Source organism: Exophiala aquamarina (assembly GCF_000709125.1).
Source record: "Exophiala aquamarina CBS 119918 chromosome Unknown aczIA-supercont1.8, whole genome shotgun sequence".
In the NCBI taxonomy this organism is placed as follows: Eukaryota; Fungi; Ascomycota; class Eurotiomycetes; order Chaetothyriales; family Herpotrichiellaceae; genus Exophiala; species Exophiala aquamarina.
The window spans coordinates 738,948-765,957 of NW_013550580.1; the positions used below are offsets into that span (position 1 = coordinate 738,948).

General features: G+C 50.7%; 12 protein-coding genes across 12 annotated transcripts; 7 read left to right on the forward strand and 5 right to left on the reverse strand.

The window, feature by feature from the left end:
- Positions 1–1,286: 1,286 nt before the first annotated feature.
- A1O9_08825 (uncharacterized protein) lies at positions 1,287–2,832 on the forward strand (the record flags this gene model as incomplete). The annotated part of the gene is made up of 2 exons (XM_013402307.1): positions 1,287–1,735; positions 1,785–2,832. The coding sequence occupies 2 exons, from the start codon at positions 1,287–1,289 to the stop codon at positions 2,830–2,832; spliced, it is 1,497 nt and encodes a 498-aa protein (XP_013257761.1).
- Positions 2,833–3,332: 500 nt separating this feature from the next.
- Positions 3,333–4,869, forward strand: A1O9_08826 (uncharacterized protein; the record flags this gene model as incomplete). The annotated part of the gene is made up of 5 exons (XM_013402308.1): positions 3,333–3,577; positions 3,684–3,765; positions 3,826–3,954; positions 4,014–4,341; positions 4,427–4,869. The coding sequence occupies 5 exons, from the start codon at positions 3,333–3,335 to the stop codon at positions 4,867–4,869; spliced, it is 1,227 nt and encodes a 408-aa protein (XP_013257762.1).
- A 623-nt stretch (positions 4,870–5,492) lies between these two features.
- A1O9_08827 (uncharacterized protein) lies at positions 5,493–7,388 on the reverse strand (the record flags this gene model as incomplete). Its single annotated transcript, XM_013402309.1, has 1 exon — positions 5,493–7,388. The coding sequence occupies one exon, from the start codon at positions 7,386–7,388 to the stop codon at positions 5,493–5,495; it is 1,896 nt and encodes a 631-aa protein (XP_013257763.1).
- Positions 7,389–7,909: 521 nt separating this feature from the next.
- On the forward strand, positions 7,910–10,336 carry A1O9_08828 (phospholipase A2; the record flags this gene model as incomplete). The annotated part of the gene is made up of 1 exon (XM_013402310.1): positions 7,910–10,336. One exon carries the CDS (start codon positions 7,910–7,912, stop codon positions 10,334–10,336), a length of 2,427 nt encoding a protein of 808 aa, XP_013257764.1.
- Positions 10,337–10,685: 349 nt separating this feature from the next.
- A1O9_08829 (uncharacterized protein) lies at positions 10,686–11,891 on the forward strand (the record flags this gene model as incomplete). Its single annotated transcript, XM_013402311.1, has 1 exon — positions 10,686–11,891. The coding sequence occupies one exon, from the start codon at positions 10,686–10,688 to the stop codon at positions 11,889–11,891; it is 1,206 nt and encodes a 401-aa protein (XP_013257765.1).
- A 536-nt stretch (positions 11,892–12,427) lies between these two features.
- A1O9_08830 (uncharacterized protein) lies at positions 12,428–13,078 on the reverse strand (the record flags this gene model as incomplete). Its single annotated transcript, XM_013402312.1, has 1 exon — positions 12,428–13,078. The coding sequence occupies one exon, from the start codon at positions 13,076–13,078 to the stop codon at positions 12,428–12,430; it is 651 nt and encodes a 216-aa protein (XP_013257766.1).
- Positions 13,079–13,601: 523 nt separating this feature from the next.
- A1O9_08831 (uncharacterized protein) lies at positions 13,602–16,880 on the forward strand (the record flags this gene model as incomplete). The annotated part of the gene is made up of 1 exon (XM_013402313.1): positions 13,602–16,880. The coding sequence occupies one exon, from the start codon at positions 13,602–13,604 to the stop codon at positions 16,878–16,880; it is 3,279 nt and encodes a 1,092-aa protein (XP_013257767.1).
- Positions 16,881–18,022: 1,142 nt separating this feature from the next.
- On the reverse strand, positions 18,023–18,679 carry A1O9_08832 (uncharacterized protein; the record flags this gene model as incomplete). The annotated part of the gene is made up of 1 exon (XM_013402314.1): positions 18,023–18,679. One exon carries the CDS (start codon positions 18,677–18,679, stop codon positions 18,023–18,025), a length of 657 nt encoding a protein of 218 aa, XP_013257768.1.
- Positions 18,680–19,055: 376 nt separating this feature from the next.
- Positions 19,056–19,598, forward strand: A1O9_08833 (uncharacterized protein; the record flags this gene model as incomplete). Its single annotated transcript, XM_013402315.1, has 1 exon — positions 19,056–19,598. The coding sequence occupies one exon, from the start codon at positions 19,056–19,058 to the stop codon at positions 19,596–19,598; it is 543 nt and encodes a 180-aa protein (XP_013257769.1).
- Positions 19,599–19,864: 266 nt separating this feature from the next.
- On the reverse strand, positions 19,865–21,550 carry A1O9_08834 (uncharacterized protein; the record flags this gene model as incomplete). Its single annotated transcript, XM_013402316.1, has 1 exon — positions 19,865–21,550. The coding sequence occupies one exon, from the start codon at positions 21,548–21,550 to the stop codon at positions 19,865–19,867; it is 1,686 nt and encodes a 561-aa protein (XP_013257770.1).
- A 945-nt stretch (positions 21,551–22,495) lies between these two features.
- A1O9_08835 (aldehyde dehydrogenase (NAD+)) lies at positions 22,496–24,059 on the reverse strand (the record flags this gene model as incomplete). Its single annotated transcript, XM_013402317.1, has 2 exons — positions 22,496–23,682; positions 23,732–24,059. The coding sequence occupies 2 exons, from the start codon at positions 24,057–24,059 to the stop codon at positions 22,496–22,498; spliced, it is 1,515 nt and encodes a 504-aa protein (XP_013257771.1).
- A 644-nt stretch (positions 24,060–24,703) lies between these two features.
- On the forward strand, positions 24,704–26,891 carry A1O9_08836 (primary-amine oxidase; the record flags this gene model as incomplete). Its single annotated transcript, XM_013402318.1, has 3 exons — positions 24,704–24,806; positions 24,870–25,847; positions 25,927–26,891. 3 exons carry the CDS (start codon positions 24,704–24,706, stop codon positions 26,889–26,891), a joined length of 2,046 nt encoding a protein of 681 aa, XP_013257772.1.
- Positions 26,892–27,010: the final 119 nt, after the last annotated feature.

Here is a 27,010-nt window from a genome sequence, read left to right on the forward strand (position 1 = left end):
CTTCTGGGAAAAGCTGGATAATGTCAGCACCTTCATATGCCCGATGTCCAAGTTCAATGTCGCACGCTGACGAGTTCTATAGGTTGTCTCAGAGGAGAGCGCGTCCTTCTACCTTCCAGGTGACAAGGAGCGCGTGTTAGGACTGGAAACGAAACACTCAGATTTGTGTCGCTTTCACCCTTCAATCCAAAAGGATGTCGACAACTTGAAGGTGGTTTTGAGCAGCTTAGAAGACCTGTACATCAACGCACTCGAAAAGGGTGAGTCTCAAGCGGTGGGCATCGAGGATGAAGCGTCTTTGCAGCGTCGGCTCGTCCTGCTCAGCCGCTCTCCACTGTCCGGAGGAAGTCATTCAGAGAACAGATCCAGCGACATGCCTGGCGTTATTATCGGCTGATAAAGCCCGTCATCTTTCTGCTATACCCCAAACTGTTACTGAGTGTCAGCTAGGGCCACTACGCACCGATCCGACAACTTCTCGTGCTGGAATCCAGATTACAGGCATTGCGTCGTCAAGACTTGATCTTGCTGGAGGGCCTGGCAATTTAACGGTCGAATTGTGTCTGCTCATCCGAGCATTAGATGATATACTGGAAAATCTATCACGCAATAGCAAGACCGTCCCTTTATCTACCTCGCGTTCGTCATATACCAATGAGGCATCTGATGTTCTGGTGGTTCTTGAAAAAATCCGTTCAGATCCACCATCAAACATCACTTCTCGTGACCAACTTCCAGTGCCGGCAAAAAGTCTTGAATCACAGTTTGTCATGTGCCACTCGGTGATCTCACAACACTCGTACATTATCCACGAGGCCGTGAACAAGACTTCTTATTCCAGCAACTCGGATATTCCGCGCAAAAGAAAACGAATACCATGGACAAGCATGAGAAGGGCCCTTAGGAAACAAAAGGATGATATCAAAATTGCAGTACAATTTTCGTGAGTATATGTCTCAGCGTATTAGTCCTCTGCCTGAACTCACCAACTTTGTCTCCCAAGTGGTGTAATACCTTTACAATTCACCAAGGCTACTCACACCCCTTCCGATCTCTCTTTCAATCTCTTGGATATAGCCTCCTCTACGTCCAACCAAGCCGATGTCATCAACCCTGCTCCATCTATTGATGCCTCAGACGCTTCTGACGAGGCACCGCGGCCAGATAAGTCAATGTCGACTCATACTGCTATGCAAGTGACGTCCTACGAGACGATAATTCATGCAGTTCGCTACTCTGGATCGCGATGCTCAATTTCATGTCACTGTTCCTGCCATGTGACTCAAATGTCACGATCGAGATTGCTGTCTAATAATATCCTCGGCCACTGTTTCTATGGATATACCGGCAGGCCTCTGTTTCGGCAAAACTGTGATGATGAAAATTGCACGCAGAGATCCATTCCTAAGATTTCAGTACTGTACTCCTTCCCGCATTGGCTTATTAAGCAAGCTGTTGGTATCTGTTTCCAGCGAGAAGCACACCCGCAATTCAGCATTTCTTTGATCCGTGTTATCCCCCCAGAGTCAGAAATCTTCCGCTATATCCGTACAGGTGATTGTGACCAACTCGGTAAACTTCTGAACAGTGGAAAGGCTTCGGCTGCTGATATCGGGGCTTTCACTGGCATGTCAGTCCTCACCTATGCTGTCTCACATTACCAAGTTGAGGTGTGCAAGCTCTTGATTGCTCATTCTGCCAAGCCGTTTGCTCCAAATCCATCCACCCTGGCTCCGTAGGTACTTTTGCCCACCTTTGCTTTCTCTTTTGCTCACCCATCTTAGATCAGCTGGAGACTTGGCGTGGAATATCATGCATGAGTATTCAACACCACGAGAGCTCCAGACTGCGTTGTCATCCATCTTTCCACAACCGGACCTCGATTCACGCCAATTCTCTACCCTCCAGCGCCTGATTCTCAATCTCGAATACTCCTCCATCGATATTGCTCTGCGCCAATCTCGCCCTATCATCAATCACCGTGACTCTGCTGGGCGCACTGCCCTTCATTGGGCGGCTTGGACCGGCAACGCAGACATACTTCAGCGAGTACTGAAGTGTGGCGCGGAGATCAACACAAGGGACAATGCCGGCAGATGTGCACTTCATTTTGCAGCTCAGAACGGTAGTGTCGATTGTGTTCGCGAGTTACTTGATTCCGGTGCGAACGTTAACGTGCGGGACAACTGGGGTGAGACTCCTCTACATCTTGCAGGGAGCGACAGTCGCAATGAAAGCGTCAGCTTGCTACTAGAAGCTGGCGCAGACGTCAACGCTCGCACAGGTCGCGAAGAAAGCTGTCTCTGCTATGCTACATTGGCAAATAATGTCGATGGTATAAAATTGCTTTTAGCAGGAGGTGCTGATCTCGAATCACAGGACAACATCGGGTACACGGTGCTCCTGGACTGTATCTGGGCAAACGCGCATGAGGTTGCACAAGCCTTGATAGAGGCTGGCGCCGACACCTCCGTGAAAGGAACAGACGGCAAGGGTCTACTTCATGCGGCAGCAATGTATGCTGATGTCAGGATGTGCGAGATCCTTGGTCGCGCTGATACTGCAGAGCTCGATCCGTACGCGAAAATGAAGGATGGAATGAACGCCTGGGAGCAGCTGAGGGCAAGAATAGGCTTGGGTTCAATAGCAGGGGCGGGGTTGGATAGTGCAAATATCAGAGGGAAAGAGAAAGCCAAAGATCTAGAATTGATCGAGGCATTTGGTGCATTAGCGTTGTCAACAGCGAGACAGGTTGATCCTAGGATTAAGAAAGGTTCGAAGAGGCGAGATGATGGTGAGGAGGTTTCGAGTAAAAGAGCCAAACGAGGCTGAAGCCCCTATGCTTGTGTTTTCGAAGGTCTCCGATAACAAGCAAGGTACTTTGAGGCAGTTGCGGAAGTCTTTCCCATATTACTTCAAGTGAAGGACACGTTTAACCGATGTGATGGTTCATTTCACAGTCTTCCTTCTCTCCTCATAGTTCCCCTTGTCATGGTCTGGCAGGCATGAAGGCTATGCGTTACCATATTGATAAGGAGTCTCGGATCGCCACACAAAGAGGAGTTGTCTGGGCGTAGGTGTTGAAGAAACTGAGTTGATGAAATCTGTGGAGACGAGTTGAAGTCTCGCGCGCGCACGTGACTAGGCGGGAACGAAAGTCAAGTTTATCCGATCCCGGATTCCTTTCTGTGGAAATGAGTTTCTCCGATATTCGAGTCGAAAGTTCGACTCGTCCTTCGACTTCAACAACATCTTTCAATTACATTACCAACGAGCCTTGGTTAATTCCCTGCGAATGCGGTGGACTCGAAGCTCACATTCATCCGGACATGATGAATGGTGCGGGTGAGACAACTTCAGGTAACAATAATGTTGCCACAAACACCACGACAGCGACGATAGCGGCACCTAGGCGAAATGGACCCATGCCGAATTTTGTGCAGGTTGCAAAAAGCTACGTCTTCGAGCAAGAGATCCAACAGTGTTTGAAGGACAACGGTGTCACCCAGGCTAGAGAGGACAACATCAGACTCGCTGGAGTGCAGTGGATTGAAAACGTCCGACGAGCGCTCAAGCTGTAAGTCAACTTGCATCTCATGAGCGCGACTGCTGTCAATCAACTCGCACTCGCGGCGCATTTTGCGATCCTGGGTCTTATGATCAGATACTGACCTCCAAGCCAGACCAGTTAGGACCTTCAACACAGCGGTTGTCTACTATCATAAATTTCGACTCCAGCATTCTGATGGAGAGTACGATTTTGTGGTAAGTATTGGCATCTCGACTGATTCGGAATCTCTCGTGCTGATCAAATGTCCCCTTCAGCATGCTGCCGCCGCCGCTCTATTTTCTGCGTGCAAGGTTGAAGACACACTCAAGAAGTCACGAGATATTCTTTGCGCCTCCCACAACCTGAAAGCTGGCCGGCATGAGCAACTATCTCCCGATGACCAAGTATGTTGACTTGCTCTGTGTCCACTGTTCGACGACTCTACTGATCTGACATTAAACAGGTCTTTGAGCACCAATCTCGAGCCATCATCGGCCTAGAACGTCTCATGTTAGAAGCATCAGGCTTTGACTTTCGGAGCCGTCATCCTCAAGATCTCCTCATTAAACTAGCCAAATTCTACAAATTCGAAAAGACCTCCCAGGTCCTCAAGACAGCTTATGCCATATGTCTGGACCTCTACCGAACATTTGCGCCTCTAAAACAACAGACGGCTACACTTGCATTTGCATGTTTGGAGCTTGCAGGAAGACTGCTAGGGGAGGAAAATCACGACATCTGGTCTGGCAGGGACTACTCCAGTTGGAGGATTAATCGGGCACAGGTCATGGGTACGTATATTGCAATTGTATCTCTCCAAGGCTTGCGCGTAGAAGACCATTGCTTCCGCATGAGACTGACAGTAGGAACACACAGAAACGCTCCTCGATCTTCTCGAACTGTACACCCACCACCGAAACCAGACCGCCATCGGACCTGAATTCTCCGTCGACACATTCCTCGAGGTCCGCATTCCCCTCAACCAAGAGTCGGAAGAGCGACGCCTCCCGCGCTTTACCGAGTGGCTCAAGACCCCCAACGAGAAAAACATCCAGGGACACGGCCACGGTGGACTCAACGGCACCGCCAACGGTTCACATTCGCGGTCATCTAGTAAAAACGTCAGTCCCAAGGATATAACGAGCCCGAGCACGAATTCCAGCTCGGGCGTCGGAAGCGGTAGTACCGCTGCCACGAGCGTCCCTGGGGGGAGGCCAAGGATCGGTGAGAGAGGTCGTGAAGGGACTATCCGCTTCATTCTTAATCCTGATCGCGAGATGGAGGAGAGGGAGGTCGTGGAGACTTTCCGCAGATTGTGAGCTAGTTCTGGATTATTTCATCTATGGCTTCTGTGAGCACAAGAGCTCATCAGTCGGACTGGGCAGGCGGAGATACTGGGTGGTCAAATAGTAAACATCATGTATAGCATACCGAGGAACAGGATCGAGCTAATTTATTGGTTCTATTGGGTGGCATTTCTCGACACTGCATACCCATGAATACCACGGCGCCTTGGGTTTGGGCACAAAAACGGGCGCGAAATAGCCACTTAGCTATATGCCATGACCATCGGAGGAACGCTGGCGTTTGATGGTGTTGTGTTTGAACTCAACAAAATTCACGAAATGAACTAACTACTATGTTCCCCGTGGCGAACATAAGACATCTAAAGACGCGGGTCCCGGGCTATGCAGGGACCTTTGAGTACGAATAGCTCTACATGGATATACTTGCTTCCAAGAGATATAGGAAGAGCCCAAAGCCTTCCCCCCTCCCCCGCAAGCTCCTACCCGAGGGGACTCCAACCATTTCTGCCATCCAAATTCTGTAAATGATTCAATGCAGCAGGGGCAGTGGCAATCGGCTCAAGCTGTGGCTTGGTGTTCATGTACTGCAACTCCATCCCCAGGTCAAAGCAGGCCGCCGACTTCAGGCATTCAATCTACAAACTAGCCAACATGCTAGACAACTCAGACTTGGAGTATTTGACGACCTTGCCCTTGCCCTTATCGACCTCATGATACCTATCCCAGAAGCGGGTGTAAAGCGGATCGATAAGCACCTGGATCTCGCGGGCGACGGAGCTGCGCACCTCGTTCTCCATGTGCAGCGACTTGTGGCGGACGATCAGTTCGTCGAAGCTGGTGTTGAACAGCTTGAATTTCTCCTTGATCTTGTCTTTGTCCTTCGAGCCGAGCGATTTGATGATCTGCGTCGAGTCGATCGCCGCCCCGGACGTGGGCCGCGATTGCCCTGATGTGTGGATTGTATCCAGTAGGTGGGCGGACGGTTCGCGCCACGCAGTCAGGTAGAGTGATGAGGCGGTCTTGCGGTACGCGTCGAGCTTCGTGCTGTGTGGATTGATGCCTAGGTAGCGGGCGAGGTCCGGGCTGGAGTTGACGGCGCGCGTGATCACTGCGACCGTATTAAGGAGGAAGATGCCTTGCAAGCCTTTGGTGCGGTGCAGTGCCTGTGCGCGCGTGCTGAGTGTGGAGAAGAGTGCTTCTACAATGTCGAGAAGGAAGTGGGAGAGCAGGGTTGGATTCTCCGTCGAGGGTGTTAACTCGAGGTTTAGTGTAGACTGAGAGGCCACGCCCGGAGCGGAGCGCCAGCTGCCTTCACCCATAGCGGAGAGAATGACTAACAATGGGCGTTCGAAATAAGCAAGGTTTTGTAGCCGTGTGGCTGTCTGAGAGACCAAGGGGATGATATTGCCGTCTGATGGGAGAGTGGCTACTGACTCGGCCTGTTTCTTCGTTTGGCTGAGTATTTCGTTCAGCGAGGATCGCGCAGTGTCACGAAGTGGCCTTAGGGCGTCAGCGAATTGTGAACGCAGTTGACCCGTTCGCGATTCCAGTCGATACCCAAGCGGCGTGATGAGGTCGAGGATTTCGTATGCCAGGAAACAATCACCTAAGATGCGGGACTTGATGACGCCGTTCAATTCTGCTAACGTCCGTGAGAACGTAGAAATTGCTTTCCCGCAAGTTTGCGTAAAGATACGGCCAGCGTCCTCGCGGAATATTTTAGACGTGTTATCCGCTTCTGCAAGAAACATGCCCTCAACAGCATTGGCGTATGCTCCGATACCGCTAGAACCTTCGCGGTAAATGCCTGTATCGTTAGCTCGACGTTTAGAGGTGCTGATAGAGGCCGACGCGAGGTTTTGAAGGCTGTTTTGGAGATAGTCTCCCCTAATGTCGGCGTAAATTCGTGCAGCGGCGTCCTCATCTCGCTGGCCCATTCTTGCAGACTGAGCTCCTGCTGATGAAATTGCCGTGGCCATCTGTCCGAGAGTTTGAGCCTTCTCCGGGGATATCGTTGGAAAGGGTATTTCCTTGGTGATGTAGTGCAAAGGTTCGATGTTGTTCGCATCCTCCTGCAGTAGTTGCCGGTAGATGTCATTGAGCTGGTTGACACCAGTCGATAGCAGACTATGGAACTCGGATATCGCTTGCTGGTTGGATCTCATGTTCGACGAGTTGAGATCGTTCAACGCCTTGTCAACTCGTTTCAAAGCATTGAGATACTGCGGCAGCCCGGCATTCTTCGGACCTGCTCGGATGATTCCTTCCTCTCTGCCCCGGGCATCGAGGGGTTGTCTCAGCTTGTCGATGGCTTCATTGACTTTCTCAATATTTCGGTTGGTTACTTGTAACAGTTGCGTATTGCTATAGATCGGCCCAATGGCCTCTTTGACAATCTTGCCACTGGTATCAAGACGCGTCAGGCTTGCAGTGATGCGCTTGGTGATGTCTTTAGTCTTTCCCAGTGACGCTAAGAGGACCTCGACCTCGGCGCTTTCTTCTGCAAAAGCAGCATTCCTAGACCCGACCATCTTGGGGGCGGCTGATATGCTGTACGACAATGCACAATGTCCAGCGCCACTTGAAAAGTTTCAGGCGACAGTCTTTGATTCGGCCAGCTGACGGCCGCGGCGTCAGAGGCTGTCAGTTTCGGACTATGTTATATACTCATTACCCCTGTTGGACCAGCCAATCCGATGTTGGAAGACACTTCGATATTATATGCAAATTCAATACTGGTCCATCACCAAAACAAGTCCGTCGTCGGTGAGAACTGGCAACAGTCCCCAGTTCTGGCCAGCCATTGGGTTTGGCGCCCGAAGAGACCCAGTACATTCATCTAACCTGGTACAGCCTAGACCAGGAACCGGTGTTCGGAATAACATATTTCCATTTGCAAATGCTCTCCGACGTCATCATTTGTTGAGCTTCAACAAAACCTGGGAATGCCCACAGGAAACTTAGGCTCCCAATTTTATTAAATTTGGAATAATAACCGGCATTGTGTTTGATATGCGTTTATAACACCGTCTTTGCAGCGCTCCCCGTCGCTATGAGCGCTGCGAGGCTCCTATCAGGAACGCCTTGGCGATATACTGTCTTTGCCGCAGCTGCTGGCACTGCTATTCACGCTACTTGTCGACGAAGCTCCACCGTCAAGCTTGATAGCCCAGCGAATAAGGCCCTGCCCCAGAATGTCGATCTGTCAGGTTATGGCCAACGAGTCCAAAGTCACTTCGCCCACCAAGACCCCAAGCATGCCACCAAGTGGGGTGATGCAGACATAATACACAAAGTGAATGACCCAGATGCATATGGGCCAGGCTTCGAAGACGATGATGAGAATGCCTGGGCTACTTTTTCACGAAATTTCAATAATGTGAGAGAAGGTATCGAAAGAATAGAATGGACGACTGTGGGCGACAAGATCACTGACTTTGTTGTCCCGGTTTGGGCAAAGTTCCTCCCTGATGGACTCGAGAAACTACGCTTTGAGCTAAGCATGCAGCCTGGCACTTTGGCAGACGAAATATGGCAAGAGTCTCAGGACCCGACAATCAATCCAGAAATTCTCTGGAATGCCACAGTGCGTGTAGGTGATACGCTCGGAAAGGACGAGTTGGAATTTCGTCGGAAAAGAAAGGCACGTATTGTCAAGGCTCTAGCCAAATATCTAGACATTGAAGAGAAAGAGATAGATCCTGAAGATGTACCGACAATTGCTATATGTGGTAGCGGAGGAGGATTGAGAGCCTTGGTGGCTGGGGCGAGCAGTTGTCATTCTGCCCAACAGGCTGGTCTATTTGACTGTGTTACATATACTGCCGGAGTCAGCGGGAGTTGCTGGCTGCAGACCATTTACTTTTCCTCGCTTGGGAAGCAGGATCATGCGACCGTTCTGAAACACTTGAAGTCCCGGATCGGAACACATATTGCATTCCCACCAACTGCAATGAAATTGGTAACTTCTGCGCCCACGAATAAATTCATCTTGAGCGGGTTTGTCGAAAAGCTCAAAGGAGATCCAGGCGCCGATTTTGGCTTGGTCGATGTCTACGGCGGCCTCCTCGCAGCTCGACTGCTGGTGCCCCATGGAGACCTTGACGTCCAAGATCACGATCTCAAGCTATCTAATCAACGCGTCTATCTTGAAAATGGCGAGCACCCCATGCCTATATACACAGCTGTTCGACACGAGATCCCTGTGGATGAAGAAGAGCTTGAAAAAGCGCAAGACAGTTTGGCACTGAAGCAGAACGTTAAAGATAAAGCGAGAAGAGAAGCCTGGTTCCAGTGGTTTGAGATGCACCCTTGGGAAGTTTGGTGCGAAGAATTTGGTGCAGGGATACCGACCTGGGCCTTTGGGCGCCCATTCAAGAATGGTCAGAATCAAACTCTCGAAACAGGGGTTGCTCTGCCAGAGATTCGGCAAAGTCTACTGCTTGGGATCTGGGGCTCAGCCTTCTGCGCAACATTGTCTCACTATTACAAAGAAATCAAACCTGTTCTGATGGGACTGGTTGGGTTTTCCGGGGTAAATGAGCTCCTCGAAGAGAAGAATGAGGATCTTATCAAAATCCATCCTATTGACCCAGCAACGATTCCCAACTTTGTCTATGGAATGAAGGACCAATTGCCATCCACATGTCCAGACTCGGTTTTCAAGAGCAATCATTTGCAGCTGATGGATGCGGGTATGAGCAATAATTTGCCCATATACCCGCTTCTTCGTCCTGGGAGGGATGTCGACATTGTGATCGCCTTTGATGCGTCTGCAGATATCCAGAAAGAGAATTGGTTGTCTGTGGTGGATGGCTATGCCAAACAACGAGGCATCAAAGGCTGGCCTCTCGGAGCAGGCTGGCCTACCGAATCTTCAAAGCCACAAGAGACTGTCCAGGCATTAGAGGAGGCACAAGCAACGACACCACAAGAGGCCGCAACCAAGATCACACAAGCAAGAGAGGAAGGTAGGCAAGAGAAGGATCGTGTTCCGGATGGTAAAGGCTCGCCGGAAAGCCCCACGACTGGTGACAGTCCAGATGCCAAGACAGAACTGGGCAAATGTAACGTTTGGGTTGGGACCAAAGAGGAAAGGTCGAGTGACGACGAGCCACCTCCTTCCAAATTACTCACCTGGGATGATCCTAATGATTCTACTTTTCATTTAATAAAACCTGGAGCTGGCATAGCGGTGGTCTATTTCCCACTACTGCCAAACTCGAAAGTCGAAGGCGTTGATCCAGATTCGAGCGACTACCTTTCGACTTGGAATTTTATCTACACTCCAGAGCAAATAGACAAAGTGACGGAACTCGCACAGAGAAACTTTGAAGAGGGAGCAGACATCACCAAGCGCACAGTCCGGGCGGTCTATGAGCGACGCAAGATGGAGAGGCTTGAACGACAGGCCAACGATAGGAACAAGGCATGGAAGAACAAGCTGAGAGAACATGGAGACAGTTTCATCCTTAGCTGATGCTAGATATTCAGAAGGGTCCATTGGCTTAAGATTGTAGATATACCAGATGAACAAATGTTACTCAAACGATAATGTATTTGTCTCGTGTCATACAGAGCAACGAGGTTCGGGGACCTTGCAAAATCCACGAGGCTGAGAGTCTCGGCAGACCTGCCCAGCAATTTTTCGCGTGCAGGTCGGCAACTTCAACTCCAATGAAGTAATTATCAGTAGACATTTGGATGACCATCCACGGATGCTAGACACAACCTATAAAATGGTATTATGACAGCGAGTGCTGCCACACTTGCGGCTGAAACTGCCCAGGGGTTTACATGAGCGCAAGCTCAAAACTTCTATCAAAATCATGCCTCCTGCCTCCAGAGGTATCCTCACCACCCTCCGCTTCATCCGCAGTTATGCCGCCGCCGGTCCTCGGTCACGCTTGTCCGATCTGCGACGGCGAAGACCACTGCCTCTCGAGAGACCAACTCTGGTTTCTGAAACGAAATTGCAATTAAAGGCACCCGAGCAAGCGCAGAAGGAGGGCGGGTTCAAGCAGGAACATGAAGGTCAAAAACAAGAATATGATCGACGAAGCATCTTCGACGACTTCTTCCATGCTTTCCGGCCCTGGATTGGAGGCTTGTTCTTCATCGCGCCGCCCACGGCATTTTTCTTGCTATTCCTCTGCCCTGTCGAACCCATGCACATCACCGGCCCTTCCATGTCACCCTTCCTCAATGTCAACTCTTCGCCTGATCTCCCTGAAACCACGGATTATATCCTGGTCCAGCGTGTACTCCTGGATTCCTGGTTTCGACCGCATCTGCCGAAGGTGGATGTCAAGCGCGGCCAGATCATTGTCTTCCGCACCCCGACCAGACCCGAATCGTTGGCAGTGAAACGGGTTGTTGGTGTCCCGGGAGACAGAGTGCATCCCTTATCGGGCTACCCTGGCGGTGACGAGCCGGTCGTGGTACCATTCAACCACATTTGGGTAGAAGGCGACGCGAATAGCCGGGATAAGAGCGTCGACTCCAACTGGTACGGCCCGATCAGCTTAAATCTGGTAGTTGGGACCGCCAAGATCCTTATGACTCCATGGTACTCATGGAAGGTGATCCGGCCGGAGGAGAACGACTACCCAGCGAAGAAGAGTGGTCGAATCGAATACGACGCCGTCTTCGACGCGAAGATCAATCCAGATGCAAAGCGTCTCAGCGAGGCTTTCACCGACGGCAAAGCCGAGCAGGAACTACTCATTTTGCGCAAGAACCGCGACCTTTTGCCCACTTTCCTCCGTGACCCGAAGAAGTACGCCAAGATGAAGAGAATGTACGCCTCTGCCTGCTGGGAGCTCGAGAATCAGGACGATCCGGAGATCATAGACACCGCTCAGGGTATTGTCGACGAGCTCGAGACCGCCTTTGAGGCGGTTGGTCTGGCGAGGAATGGTAACCCCCTGCCTCCCGCTTTGGCTGCACGTGAAGAAGAAAACTCCAGCCAGAGGAGGAGGCTGGAGGAATATCTTGCAACGGCCAAAGGCTCAGACAGCAGCAGCGATGGTTAAGAAATGGCGCCCAAAGCTATAATCGGAATCCCCGATCACTTTAAGTGGCTTCCAGTTTCATATCTAATCTTCACACTCACGGCCGGGTCGAACCAAGTAAATATCACGAGCTCATGAAGATATGCCGCCGTCGCCTCCATTTCAAGTATCGGATCCGCGGTGGTACAAAAGCGAGCGGACTAGTCAGTCCTGAGACCGACCTACCTTAGTCAAGTCTTGAAGATGTTCGATGGCGAGAAGTACCGGTGATGTGGTGCACAGCGTTAAAAGGCTAAGGCGTTCTTGTACATACGGCCAGCCTTAAAATGGCCCAGATTTGGACAGAGATGTGGGCAAATGAATACTTGTAGTATAATGTGGCTGACCTGGTGAGGTCTCGCCCTCCTCTTTGGCTGAATGTATTTGGCTCTTCTTTGGAGCATCAAATTGAACCCAAACCAAGAGACCAATATATCTTCGGCATCCACAGATGTAGCACCGCAACACCCCAAATTTGCTCGAACCATAATTTCATGATCTCGTCAACCAACCTCCATCTACCATTTAGCATCCTTGCTTGCCAAGAAAGTCTTCAAGATAGCCACCCTCTCTTCCAAAGCACTAACCCATTTCTCCAAAGCCTGTTTCGTTGCCTCTGGATCGGTGCCCTCACCGCCAAGTCGAGCATAGAAATCCTTTCTGTAGGGGGTCGCACTCATAGCAGCACTGAAGACCGGCTTGATCAGAAAACTGTGATGGGGAGCCAATGTATTCTTGTAGCTGGTCCTGAAACCATCAGCCAACTCCTTACTTGGCTTCGCCTCAGTGGCCGATATGGTAGCATTAGAAGTCAGATCAGATCTCAAAGCTTGGGCAGTGAAGTCAAGACCTCGCACCAGCCACAGTAGACCCTCAGTCGCCTTGTGTGATTTTGAAGCCAGCTCGGCCTTGACCAGGGACTGCAGCGTGACGGCGGTGTCTGGAGCGGCCTTCTGCCTTTCGCGGACCTTCGCAATGTTGCCGGTCATGTCGTTCTTCACTGGGGTGAAGGCGACCGAGCCAAGTAGATCAAAGAGCGTGGTTGTGGCCTCGGAGGCATCGAGGAACTCGCTGGTGGAAACCCCATGGTCGGCGGACACCGGCACGCCTTCAAAGTGCACTTTGTGGGTGTCAAACCATGTCTTGCCTGCGGGAATTTGGTTGGACATTTTGAGAGGGGACGGGAATGTGTGCGTGTGGTACGAAGGTGCCCAGAACGATAAGGAGTTGTGGTTAGGGGAAAGTTTGTTTTATTCTAGTAACGAGAGGATGTCTTGTCGACAGGATCGGCGGTGGCTTTATAGGTAGTGTTAGTGTGTCCTCTATTTCATCGACATACCGTTGCGGTGGATGGTGGGATTCGAAGTACCTGACATGTCACATGTACTCCGTGCTCCTTATGTGGACGGTGTCCCAATCAGGCAAGGCGGATTATCCCCAGAAGGGAAAGAACCACTTACCTTCATGACGTCAGCCTCCTGCCATATTGTGAGGGTCGTTCTTTCTCCCAAGGCAACGCGTTGCTGGGCGCAGTCAATGCAGTGGTTTTCATGAGCACTCCAAACGAGTATTTCGTAGTGTCAGATATCTATTCCAACACTTCAGCAACTTTAGTCGGGTGCTGAGCTGTTCTGTTTCCGCAATGGATAGACTCCCGCGCTTATAACTCCAATACATTGTCCCCCTCTCATCATGTCGACTCCCAGAGTGATGCCAAACCCCAGTCAGATGAGCCCTGACAACTTCGACGCCCTTGACCCTGACTCATACACCGCAATTCGACTCAAGCATGGCTCTCCCGAGCACTTGAATATAACCTCTCGCCGTTTCTTCATCGGACCCATACCAGAAGGTTGGCTGAACAGCAACCGAAAATCTTGGTACAAACGAAGACTCGAACTGAGTACCTATTCTTCCAGAAAAGCTACATTCAATGCGGCCGCCTCTAGTGGTCCACACCACAGAACCTTGACAGGGTTCGGTGGCCCCTCCACAGCTGCGCGAATGAGCTTCAGCTTCCCACAACCAGAAGATGTCTTTGACCAAACTTCAACTGGGGAATCCACACCCGATGCGGACATAGAGGATGATGAGGATGGTGATAATGAAGAGATCGAGGCAATAAATCTAGCTCCTGTGGCGACTGCTGATCTTGGTGCTACGGTAGAGGACATCCGTGAGGAGGTTCAAGACGAAAGAGCGCGTAGTACAGCCCCGAGGCCCATCCCCGGCTTTGACGGAACAAATGACAGGAAGTTGAGGGCCAGCAAAGACACAGGCTCTCACCAGCCAGAATCTTTCACCACAGCCCGGGAGCACATCGTTCCGTCATCCGACGCAGCGCCCTCTCGTCTTCCTCCACGAGACACCAACTGCCACCTGAAGCAGGATAGCAGTGACGACCAGGGACCTTCTAACCGAGCGTCTCTGCAACCTTCAGCCCTTACTCAGGAAGATATAGATTCAAATTCGAGGACCGGGTTGTTGGTGAATGAGCGAAAAATACGACCCACAGATCGATCTCTCCAGAAACACGATCCGTCTCCCATCACCGATGAAAGGCCATATCAGCTCGGGCGTGCTAATACAGGCGTCAGGTTTAAAGTAACAGAAGGAGTCTACCACGGAAAGCATCAGATAACTAACAAAGCAGGAAGAGCGCGAGATCGTGTTGCGAACAAAAGGCTCCGACGTAATGTTCTCCGGGAAGGTACTATCGTTAAGATGGAGAGAATGCTGACAAGGATCGACTTCACCATACAACAAGTGCCTGAAGACTTTGACGAAAATGAGAGCATCAAATTAGAGACAAGAGTTCTAGAAAAGTGGCGAGAGTTTATGATTGTCGCAAGGAAAAGCAAAAGGCACGAGGCTGATGATTTCAGACTGCAAATCTATAAAACGAGAGTCATCCCCGAAATCGACGACGGCTCTACTCAAAAGAGGCCTTCTCACGAAATCAAATTGGATCCGAAAACAGCACGGGTTAATTTATACTCTTCGTTGGACAAAACCGTTGTCATCTGGCATCCCTACAAGAAGGGTACTAGGATTTTTGTCATGAGACCAAGTTCAACTGCTCACTCGGTAGAATGGTATACTTTCCTCCGGGACGCTCTTGGTTGGCAACGACCAGCTACTTTGCAGGTCAATGTCCCAGATTTGGATGTGATATTGAGACTCGAAAAGCCGTTCGAAGTCATTGAACTTGCGGCGCAAGGGGCCACCAGTGAGGAAACTGCTATTGCTCAAACAGTCGCTGCCGAACAAGCAGTTGCCGGTAAAATAATATCACAGTGTATAGAAATGCTGGAGGGAGATCCCGAGTGGTCTAGCGTTCTCAAGACATGGAGTGAGACGACCAAGATGGGTCTTGCTTGGAAAAGGTATGATCGACTAGAATGGGTCTATGGTGCAAATGAGGACAAGATGTACGGGTCAATGGCCATGCAAAAGTCTCATGACCTCGAGCTGCGGCCAAAGCAGCATTACCCAACATTCGTCTACGGCAAAAAGGGCAAACACCATGACGAGCCGCCTCCAGTTGAAGGCTTTCTAATCCGCCTGACTTCTCAAAAAGGGGTCCAACAACGTTTTGGAAAGGCATTCTTCAAAAGGCTATATTTCTCTAGTCACAACCAGTTCTTACTCTTCAATCGACCGGCCAAAGCGACACCACCCCATCCGCCAAGGCTAGCGACAATCGGAGGTCCGGATGTTCCGTCTGCTCACGAGATCGTGGAGAAAACACCGCTGATCTTTGACGTAGAGCCTTACAAGCTACGTGACGGTGCAATCTCCTGGTTGTCTTCGGGGAACCCGTCATCCCTAGCGAGCCATGATAGAGAGGCTGTCGAGGAAGCCAGGCGGAATGTGGCCAATATCACTGACTCTGATGGCTTCATCGATCTATGCTATGTTCGGAAGGTTCGTAAGATGAAGTGGGGTGCTTCTGCTGCAGACGACACGTTGGAACCCGGTTCGGATTCTGACGTGGATTTCCATGAGGACGTGGATGGTACCACAGCAGAAGACGGTACAACAAGAGAAATTGACAATGACAGAGTCTTCGAAATCATGCTCGACAATGGACTTGTCATTCGATTGCAGGCATATTCAAAGCAAACTCGTGATGAGTGGATTCAAAGATTAAGAAAGCTGGTCAAATATTGGAAACTCCGCATCAAAGCAGAGATGGATACCTTCAAAGCAGTCCGACGCGCTAATTTAACACAACTTAACGTCGATGAAGAGATGGAGGCCGTCATAGGTCAATTTGCTAGGAAGTGGGAGGTGAGCCGAAGTGAGGCAAGCCCCGAGCTTTTCAACATGTGTGGCATCAGCAGTTGTCGAAGTATCACGATGTCAGGGTCATTATACCTGAAAACTCGCCGACGATCGACGTTCCATCGCTCTCAAGTCATACTCAGTGGCGGTCAACTGCTCATCTTTCAAGCAACAGCGAGAAAAAGGACAGGACAGCAAATACGCCATATCCACCAACAGAAGCAACAGGTCATAGATCTCAAGGATTGCTACGTCTACAGTGGTCTAGTTGTGGAGGACGATCTCTTGTACCAAAACAAGACATTTGATGCAAATCACCCGGGGATGGCTAGCCTACCGCGCGTATATCTCGAGGACGGATGGACGAGCGCCGATGTTGATGTGATGACTTGCTTTGTGGTTTGGATGAACAAACGGAAGGGCTGGTTCAGAGCTGCAGCGAAGGCAGAGACTACCACCACAGGAGGAAGCTCCACTGATGAAGGCAAATCCAAAGGCAGCAACTTGGCTAGGTTGAAGAGAGTTCGACAGCTTGGAGTTCCTGGTCGTGGAATGGTCTTTAAATGCCGAAGCCGCGCTGAACGAGACCACTGGGTCCTCAGCGTGTCCAGTGAGATCGAGCGTCTTGTCCAGAGGGAAGAGGAGGAGTTGGGCGAGGAGGGCGAAGTCAGATTTGATGTGTAGCCCGAAAGGCTGGACTCCTTGCATATTTGAGGCGGCAAACGATGTGGTATTGTGGATTATACATATGAGCATATTGTTTACAGGGTGGTTGGGGTGGAATAGCATGAGCGATGAATCATGGGAAGCGGTGTCCGCCACAGGGATTCACTGTATTTATTATTGGGATATTTACATTATTATTGTTCTTGTATTTAATATGATATACCCTTTGGTGATGATTACTGGCTTGATGGTCGAAGTTCTCTTGAATTGAACAGCATATGCTCCCTCGTGAATGGTTGAAAAGGACTCGAATCTACGGTACGGTCCTCGGTCAAAGCGGTGAACTAACTGTATACTCACAATGTCGTATCGCGAAAGTTGAAAGAGCTGCAGGCTGGCCAGTGGGACTGGGTTAACTGATTAGTATTTTGCAGGATCGGATGGATCAGGTTGGACATTTGTGATTGATTGGGGTATCTAACTGAGCCGTCCAAGGCATTGGTAAGGCTGAGGCTGTGCACCTTCACAAGCGATCCCAGCTCCAGACTGTGATATGGTGAATCTCAAGTCCTTGCGGATGTTGATAGCGTGCCTTGTCTTGGTCTCTCTTTGTGTTTCACTAATCATCCTTTGATCATTCCTTCGTCGTCAAGCCTTCGTAGCCTTGGCAATTTTGGTCTCCTTGGATTCATTAACTTTTGAAGACATGAATGCATGGGGAAGCCAGGGGATAGTTTGAAAGCGCAGACGGTACAGTTGTTCATGGCTGCTCATGCACCGAAGCTAGACTCGACTAACTCCATTATGGGCGTGCCGGCACTGTTTTGTGATACCACACCTAATATCTCTAGGGTGCTCGCATAATATTTGAGTCTTTTTCCTTACTACCTTCCGATGAGATTCGAAGGTTGTCCTAGGTTTGGTCTGACGCTGAGAGGATGCACGGATCAACCTTGTCGGCGGGTCCATCAGTCAATTCCTCAGTCGGCTTTGGAAGGATCTGGTCATCATTGGTTGGCATATCATCCTTTCGAGTTGTGGTCTCTGCACCATACTCACCTGGAGGCGACAGGTCTTCCTCGGTGGGTGGGAAAAAGGTCCTGAGGAAGAACAAAAGGGTCAGTAGGGGAGTAATAGGAATTGGACGATGGATCGATCACTCACGGGATGTGTTTGGCATAAGCTTCGACGTCTCGGTCCAAGAAGTTGCAGAAGATGACTTTGTCTAGCCCTTTGCCCTTTGGTCCTGTCAAAAAGGTGTAGACTGCTGCACAGGCCGCGTGAGCAGCACCATCACTGGGGTAGCCATATACGCCGGTGGAGATAGCGGGGAAAGCAACGGTTTTGAGGTTATGTTCGACAGCAAGGGAGAGTGCTTTGGTGTAACAGCTGCGCAGGGTAGGTTCATCACGCTCGTAGCTCTTGAATACAGGACCGACGGCATGGACGATCTTCTTGCAGGGCAGGTTGTAAGCGTCGGTGATCACTGCAGAACCGGTAAAGCATCCGCCTATTTCGCGACACTCTTTCGAGAGTCCACGACCGGCAGCGCGGTGAATGGCTCCGTCAACACCACCTCCTCCGCCGAGGCCAGAGTTCGCAGCATTGACAATCCCGTCGACCTGGAGGACAGTGATGTCTTCTTGGATGGTGCAGATCTTGTCGTTGAGCTCTTGATTGGCAGACGGGACGAGCTGTGGGGTGCCTGCGCGAGGGCTCAGGTCCATAGATCGGTAGAGGGAGCTGATGGATGGGATGTCCTTCATGGTTCGGAGGGGTAGAGCAGACATGGTAGAGAAGCGCAGATGCGACCACATGCAAGGTATGGATGTTTTGAGTGTTGTCGCAAATCAAGAAGAAGACAATCTGTCTTTGGAGGGACAGAAATAAACGAGGCTCTTCATGAGGCAATCGGCCTCCAAAATAAAGAGTGACGATGGATGTGAATTGATTGACTGCCTCATCTCAAATGCGGAGAGTCAGAGCGTGCGGGGAAAATCACGTGCCGCTAACGATAACGATAACGATAACGATAACTTGTTGATGGGCATAATCGTGGACGGATAACCCGCCGCATAAAGGGCAAGAAGTCTGCCTTTATGATCAGGGGATTCCAACAGAAGGGAGGGATAGTGTAGCGTGTCCTTTCTATAACAGGTTCTTCTCCTTGTCAGTGGAGTCTTGGCTTGTGTAATGCCTGTGATCGTCCGCCCCGCGACTGAATCTGACCTGCATCAAGTCAGGGATATATTCGAGCACTATGTACTCAACACGGTTGTTTCTTTCCTGACTCAGAAACCGTCGCTAGATTACATTGCGACCCGTTACAGAGACTCGATGTCCCGTCAACTGCCGTACCTTGTCGCTGTTGACGAATCCCAGGATGGTAAGGTGGTGGGCTATGCCTGTTCATCTGCATTTCGCGGTTACATGCTTGGATACGGCCATACGGTTGAGATAACTCTTATCTGCCATCCGCAATATACTGGCCGGGGAATTGGAAGTCTCCTGATCTCACAGCTTGTCACAAATTTGAAAAACGCCACACATTTGTGTAAAGAGGTTGGCTATGAGGATACCCAAGTTGAATTCAAAGTTAGGAAAGTCATGGCCATAATGGCTATTGATGAGACTGCAGCCAACCGAGGACTGACGTTGCGTGACTGGTATCAAAAATGGGGGTTTGAAGAAGTGGGGAGGTTAAAAGGGGTTGGGTCGAAGATGGGGAGAACGTAGGTCAGGGCCACGATTGCTTTACAATTTGCTAACTCACTGTCTCAATAGTATCGACACGATGTATCTTGAATTGAATTTGCAATGATACTGCCGAGACCGGATTCTTTTCGTGTTGGAAGAAGGCCTCCCGGGCAAACAGCGGCTGGTATGGAGTTGGTCATTCTTGATACACAGATCTATTGTGTCTATATGAGTATGCCCAAAAGTCTACGGACGAAGCACTCATCAGCAACGTAGTACAAATCATAGAAGCTATCCACCATAACCTATCGAGCATGTGTCCTTTCTGGCTCACCGGCTCCAGGCTTCAACTCATACTGGGTCCGGTGCATAGCCTCAGAATGATTGTCTTTCAACTGTTGCTCCCTTTTCCTTACTCCCACTATCACACCTTCGGATACCAGGAACTGCGTGTTGCCGCGCAAGAACCAGAATGCAGTGGATATTATCATCATCACCCCAAAAACAGCAATCGCGTAATTCATGTCAGCGGTAGATGGGTTGGGTGACCCGGGGAAGAAGAACATGACTGTGGTAATCACGCAGTAGATGATACTGACCACGTTTATAGCGGTACCTAGGCGGCCTAGCTGAAACGGACCGGGAGAAAGATGGTTGCGACCAACGGCGAGCAAGGTGACAATAGGCATGGCGTACGAAATAGTGAGGGCGATGGTGCTCACACTGAGAATCGCCTGGAGAGTGGTGTCAGAGAAGAGGTAGAGCACGCCGACAAGACCAATGATGACCCCTTGGGTCCATATTGCACGTACAGGCGCCTTCCAAAAGGGGTTGACGTGCTTGAGAAAATTGCTGAAGGGGAGCCCTCCGTCACGAGCAAAAGCCCAAGTCAAACGTGAGGCGGTGGTTACGATGCTTGCACCCTGACACAGGCCATTCATAATGAAGACGGCAATCAACACTGCGCCGCCATTGCGTCCAAGAGCGCCAGTTACGATGGGGATGAAGGGGATGTCGTCGGAATTGGCCAACGCCTCCCAGTCTTGGATGCAGAACAGGCACACCAGCATAAAAACCCAGCCTGATGCCCAGCCCATGGCAACGGACAGCCACATGATCTTGGGCCCGGTGCGACGAGGATTGTCCAGCTCGTCGGAAAAATGAATCAAAGAATCGAAGGCGGTCAATCCGTAAGCGCTTTGCACCAAGCCTGTAAACCACACCACACCATCCGGCCAACCCGTCTCATTGATCCATTTGCCGAAGACGACCGATGCGTCTTGGAAATTCAAATTGGGCTTGACCCCCGTGACAATCAAGAGAGCGAGAATAAAGACCACGAACAGCAACGTGAAGGTTATGCCGACAAAATCATTGAAGATGGGCAAAATACTGTCCCTGCGGCAGGCCACGGCATTGAGAAGGGTGAAGGTGAAGGTGATGCCAACGTAGATCAGAAACTGAACCCAGCCTTTGGACGCGCCGTCCCATTCCGGATCAAACATGGTCTTCATGGCGAGCAAAAAATCCGTCATGAAGGCGATTTGGCTGGCAGCGAGGCACCACCAGCCAAAGGTGTTCACCCAGGCACACATATAGCTGCTTGCCCGCCCAACTCTTCCCTGCCACAGCGCGAAGACAAAATACGCTTGGCCGAGTGAGGTAGGCATACTGGAAAGCAGCTCTCCCAGTGACAGAGCAACACAAATGTTGCACACGCCAACGAGCATGAGGCCCCAAAGAATTGCGACAGGGCCGCCATTATTGAGGCCGCTGCTAAGACCTTGGGCGAAGGTGGACCAGGTGCCTAGGACGGTGAAGGCCAAAGCGAATATGGAGACCGCACTGAATTTCCGGGAAAGTTCTTGCTCATGGCCAAATGTTGTGAGGTCGGCGGCATCAAGATTAGATTGTGTGACGGACTTGATGGGCTCGGCAGGAGGAAGCCCGTCCTGAGTTCTGTATCGATCGTCGCTTGCCTTAGAATTCATGGCTGTGGTGACAATGGTATTATGTGGTCACGTCACGCTGTATATGGAGAGGGCAAGAGAGATATGATTCACGAACGGGAGAGAGCGATTTTGTATATAATAGAATAATACCTCACTGCCATAGATCTTCGTGTGCAATGTCCAGCTCAAGGACCGGAGAATACAGTAGTGGTAGCCGGTCTCCGGGTCCCCGTGGGGGAAGATATTGGCGTTTTGACTGCCGAGACAGTATTCGTATGTCACAATATGATCGCCATCGCCATGCTTCCAGCGGTCGTCCTGACAAACTTTCCAATGTGCGAAGGTTTAGTTGCCAGGCCATGATCTCATTGAAAATCAGAAAGTAGGGAGCCCATTTGAGTCGCTAGTGGCGCGCATGGACAAGCCTGATCTGGAGGGGCCGAAGTTTACCAAAATGGCAATGATTCCGCAAAATTGTGGAGACTGGACGATTCTCAAGGGGCAAAGTAAATGTGATCTCCAGCACCATGTTGATATGTAACGCGTACAACTGTTCTGCGCGAGTGTTCCGAAGACCCTTATGTCGCCCGGCAGCATATCTCTGTATAATTCGCGTTCATCTCCGACTCGCAATATGTATCATTACACCGTGGCCGCGGCTGTGGCTTTAGTGTCTTCTCTCCACACCGGGACAGGCAAGCTTTGATCCCTCTTCCAAATCGGGTAGTTTATTTGACCAACGCTCGAGGAGGAGTGAAGTTGAACTTATTGTGGAGACAAGAGGGTCTATTCTATGTGGTCTAAAGCTTCACGGGCCGGGTGCTTCTATCTATCGGGCGTATCGTTGGAACAAGCATAGTCTCAAGCGTTTCATTATCATGTTAGTCCGGGCTGACATGCTCCAAGGGATAAGGACGATGAGAGGTATTGTTTCATTATCAGATCTCCAATAGTATCTGCTTTTCTGCTGCTATAAGTGGTATTTTACAACTTACATTCCCTGCTCGTCATATTGACATGAATGGCCTTAATTTGACTATACTCCTTCAACCCCGCCTCGCCTAGCTCTCGGCCAATGCCGCTTTGTTTGACGCCGCCAAAAGGAACCCGATAGTCTGAGTCCTGCGAGGAGTTGACCCAAACCATTCCCGCCTGAATCTCTGCGGCCACACGATGAGCCTTCTCGATATCTCGTGTGAATACGGCCGCTCCCAGCCCATAGGTTGTGTCGTTAGCCCGCCTAATGGCATCATCTTCGTCCGAAAACTTGCTAACGACAACGACCGGTCCGAAGATCTCCTCACGATACACCTTCATAGTGTCTTTCACGTCCGTGAAGATTGTAGGCTGGATATAGTAGCCCTTTCCGTCATTTCCACGGTGTGCGGCGCCACCAGTAGCAAGTGTAGCACCTTCCGATTGACCGGTCTTAACATAAGACAGAATCTTGTCGTACTGGGCCTTAGTGACTTGTGGGCCCTGGAAAGTGTCCTTGTTGAAGGGATCGCCCACCACACTGGTGTTTTTCGTATGTTTCACAAATTCGGAGACAAACTTATCATAAACATCATCCTGAACAAGAACTCGCGAGGTGGACGTGCAAATTTGGCCTTGATTAGACATGATGCCAATATGCGACCACTTGACAGCTTCGGATAGGTCCGCGTCATTGAATACAATTAGAGGAGATTTCCCGCCAGTCTCGAGGGTGATATTCTTGAGAGTTCCTGCCGCCATCTTCATGATCTCGCGGGCTGTGGCGGTGGACCCAGTGAATGCCACTTTGTCAACATCTGGATGCTGAACCAACGCCGAGCCAGCCTCACGGCCTAGACCGTTGACGATGTTGACCACTCCTGGAGGGAAACCAGCCTCCTTGATTAGCTCGGCTAGTAGGAGGATGCTAACTGGAGTCTGCTCTGCTGGTTTGAGAACGACCGTGTTGCCACAGGCCAGAGCCGGCCCAAGCTTCCATGCTGCCATAGATAGAGGGTAATTCCAGGGGATAATCTGCCCGACAACACCGATAGGTTGTCGGATAGTATAAGCAAACTTGCCCGGAATACCACTAATGACCTGTCCATGGAGCTTGTCCGCCCAGCCAGCATAGTAGCGGATGGTGTTGAAGGTCTCTGGGAGATCCTCCTCCAATGCCACCAGATACGGCTTGCCTAAGTGTGATTTAGAGGCGAGTTTTCCGGTTCAAAGGGAGAGACTTACCATTATCCCAGGCCTCCGTTGAAGCAAGAAGCTCTTTGTTGGCCTCGATTAGGTCGGCCAGTTTGGCCATGAGTTGTCCTCGCTCTGTTCCGGACATCATCTTCCAGGACCGATTATTGAGCGCCTTTCGCGCAGCGCTAACTGCATTGTTCACATCCTGTTTACTTGCCGCATGCACCGAAACGATTTCCGTTTCAGTTGCAGGGCTGATTGAAGTAATCTTCTGCCCAGTGGACGACTTAACAAATTCGTTGTTGATGAAGAGTCCAGTAGGTTGGCTATACCTGTGGCCGTTGGGAGTCTGCAAAGGCACTGAAAGATTTGACATTGTGGTGAGTGGATTGAAAGATTGTAAGAAATCAAAAGGCACCTCGTCCAGCTGGTAGCTGTGCGTTCTGGTAAATATGTCAAGGCGGACAACGCACGCCCAATGCGGAAAAGGGTCCTATAACCTCGTCAACTGTGGGCACACCCGACTTATAGGCGCGGAGGGATCAGCTTGAGTGCTGGCCACCCAGCTATGCCCGGCCCAGAAAGCGCTTGCGAGCACTGGCAATGGAGATGCCCGTGTTCAGGCAGTTGGAAGGCTCCTTTGCAAAGTTTGACTAAAGGATACCTGGGAAACCAGATTATGTCTTTCTTTCGCCTCGTCTACCTGGCATTCGGTCCAGTAAGATCTGAGAGAGGCGGGGAAAGCTTCGTGACATCGTATCCCACTAGACCAAGTTCCCGGTCCGGTGATGCTGTTCTCCGTAAGCCAATGGGCATCGAGGTCCACTTGGCTAAACCACCCGATTAAGTAGGTCCAAGCGAATACCTCAACGGTACATCTTATGGAGTCATTAGTTATATAAGGACCGAGGGATAGAATCTGGCGAAGACAACTCTCAAGAAGACACACTCAAGTAAAGTCTTGTACTGCCGTCATATATTTGAAAACTATCTGTATTATCCCAATATCTCGAAGCCATCATGAATATAGATACAGAGTCGATAGCTGGCTATGCCATCATCAAGGAGGATGAGAGTAATTATTCATCAGAACCACATCCTTCCAGATCATGTCATCCTTTAGGTGTGAATCACTTTCCTTCTCACCCCTTCATGTCTCCCAGACTCTCGGACTAAATTTCTCCAGACCAATTATCTATCCACGAAATTCCGCGGGCTGCCCGTTTGATTCGGGAACATCTACATCCTATGAAAATCAAGTTCAACTGCATAACGCTACGAGAACCCAGAAAGCTGGAGTATAAGGCCTGGCAAGATGGGACAGGTCCTAAACCTCCTCGCCGAGCTTTCGCCATCGTCCTGGAACTTGTCACAGCAAAGGTCAGCGAAGTCGTCCTAAATCTCAACACCAGCCAAGTGGAGGATACTAAGGTCATTAACGAAGTCATGCCGACTCTGACCCTTGAGGACCTTGATGTCTGTGAGCGGGTTTGCCGGGAAGACGATGGCGTGATTGAAGCCTGTCGCGAGATCGGCATTATCGACATGTCCAAAGTATTCATTGATGCTTGGGCAATTGGAGTGGATAACCGATGGGGATTCGAGACCCGTCTGCAACAAGGTCTGGCCTATTATCGCAAGTCCGAGTTCGACAACCAATACGCGCATCCTCTTGACTTCACTGTGGTCGTGGACACCGAGCGGGAAAAGGTTTTGAGCGTCGACATCCGCCGCGTCAATGGAGAGCGGGTTCCCATGCCCTTCGATGACCACAACTACCTCCCAGAGTTCATCAGTGATTCTTATAACCATGACCTCCTCAAGCCCATCGAAATCACGCAGCCTAAGGGTGTCTCATTCGCTATGCGCGGCAACGAGCTCTCATGGGCAGGCTTCAGCATGCATATTGGCTTCAATTTCCGCGAGGGAATCGTTCTATCTGATGTGAAAGTCTTCGATCAGATTCAAAAGCGCGAGCGAAAAATGTTCAACCGAATCTCCGTGGTGGAAATGATCGTCCCATACGGCTGTCCGGAAGACCCGCATCACAAGAAGCACGCTTTCGATGTGGGCGAGTATGGTACTGGTCTTATGACGAACCCCCTGGCTCTTGGTTGTGATTGCAAAGGCGCAATCCACTACCTGGATGCAATCGTCAGCACCGGTAAGGGCGAGGCTGCAGTGATCAAGAACGCTATTTGCTATCCACGAAGAAGACAACGGCCTATTGTACAAGCACACAGACTACCGCGACGGCAAGGTCGTTTCAGCTCGAGACCGCAAACTCATCATCTCCCAAATCATCACTGCCGCTAACTACGAATATTGTTTCTACCATACGTTCCACCTGGACGGTACATATAAGCTCGAAGTCAAGCTGACAGGTATGCTCAATACCTACGTCCTGCACGACTCGGAGACAGCTGCGCCATTTGGTACCGAAGTGGCCAAGCGTCTCACCGCACATAACCACCAGCACATCTTTTCTCTAAGAATCGATCCAGAAATCGATGGCCCCAAGAACACGGTCGTGCAGTCGGACGCTGTTGCCTCTGATGATCCGGTCGGTAGTCCTGCCAACCTCTACGGCAACGCGTTCTACTCCAAGAAGACGCCGCTGAAAACTAGCACCCAAGGTGCGGTAGACTATTGCCACGAAACCTCCCGTACGTGGGACATTGTCAACCCCAGCATTCAACACCCCTTCGCCAAAAAGCCCATCGGCTACAAGATCATCTCACGCGAATCGCCGAGCCTGCTCTCCAAACCGGGGTCCGTGGTGTACAAACGCGGTGGCTTTGCACGCAAAACGCTCTGGGTGACCCCCTATCGGGATTACGAGCTATTCCCTGCTGGTGACTACGTCTGCCAATCGACAGGCGAGGACGGCCACCCGCAGAACAGCACCGTGGTCGATTGGGCGGCGCGGGATGAGAACATCGAGAACACTGACATCGTGTGCTACCTGCAGTTTGGCCTAACACATTTCCCGCGTGCTGAAGACTTCCCCATCATGCCCGGCGAGCCCGTCAGCATCATGCTGCGCGCCTCCAACTTCTTCGACCGCAATCCGGCCTTGTGGGTGCCTCCTTCCGAGCTCAAGGGAAAGACGTGTGACACCTCGTCGCGATATGCTGTGTTCCCGAAGGTTGGGAAGGCATTGGATCCTACATGTTGTGGGACCGCAGGGGCACCATCGAAACTGTAGGCTGTCACCAATTATTTGTAGAGAATTGGATTCGAGGCGTCCTAGATTAGTTGGAAAGGGAATGTCACGACTTTTGAGCTCAGGTTGTACGCAGCACGATTGCAAATGGGGAGCAAAGT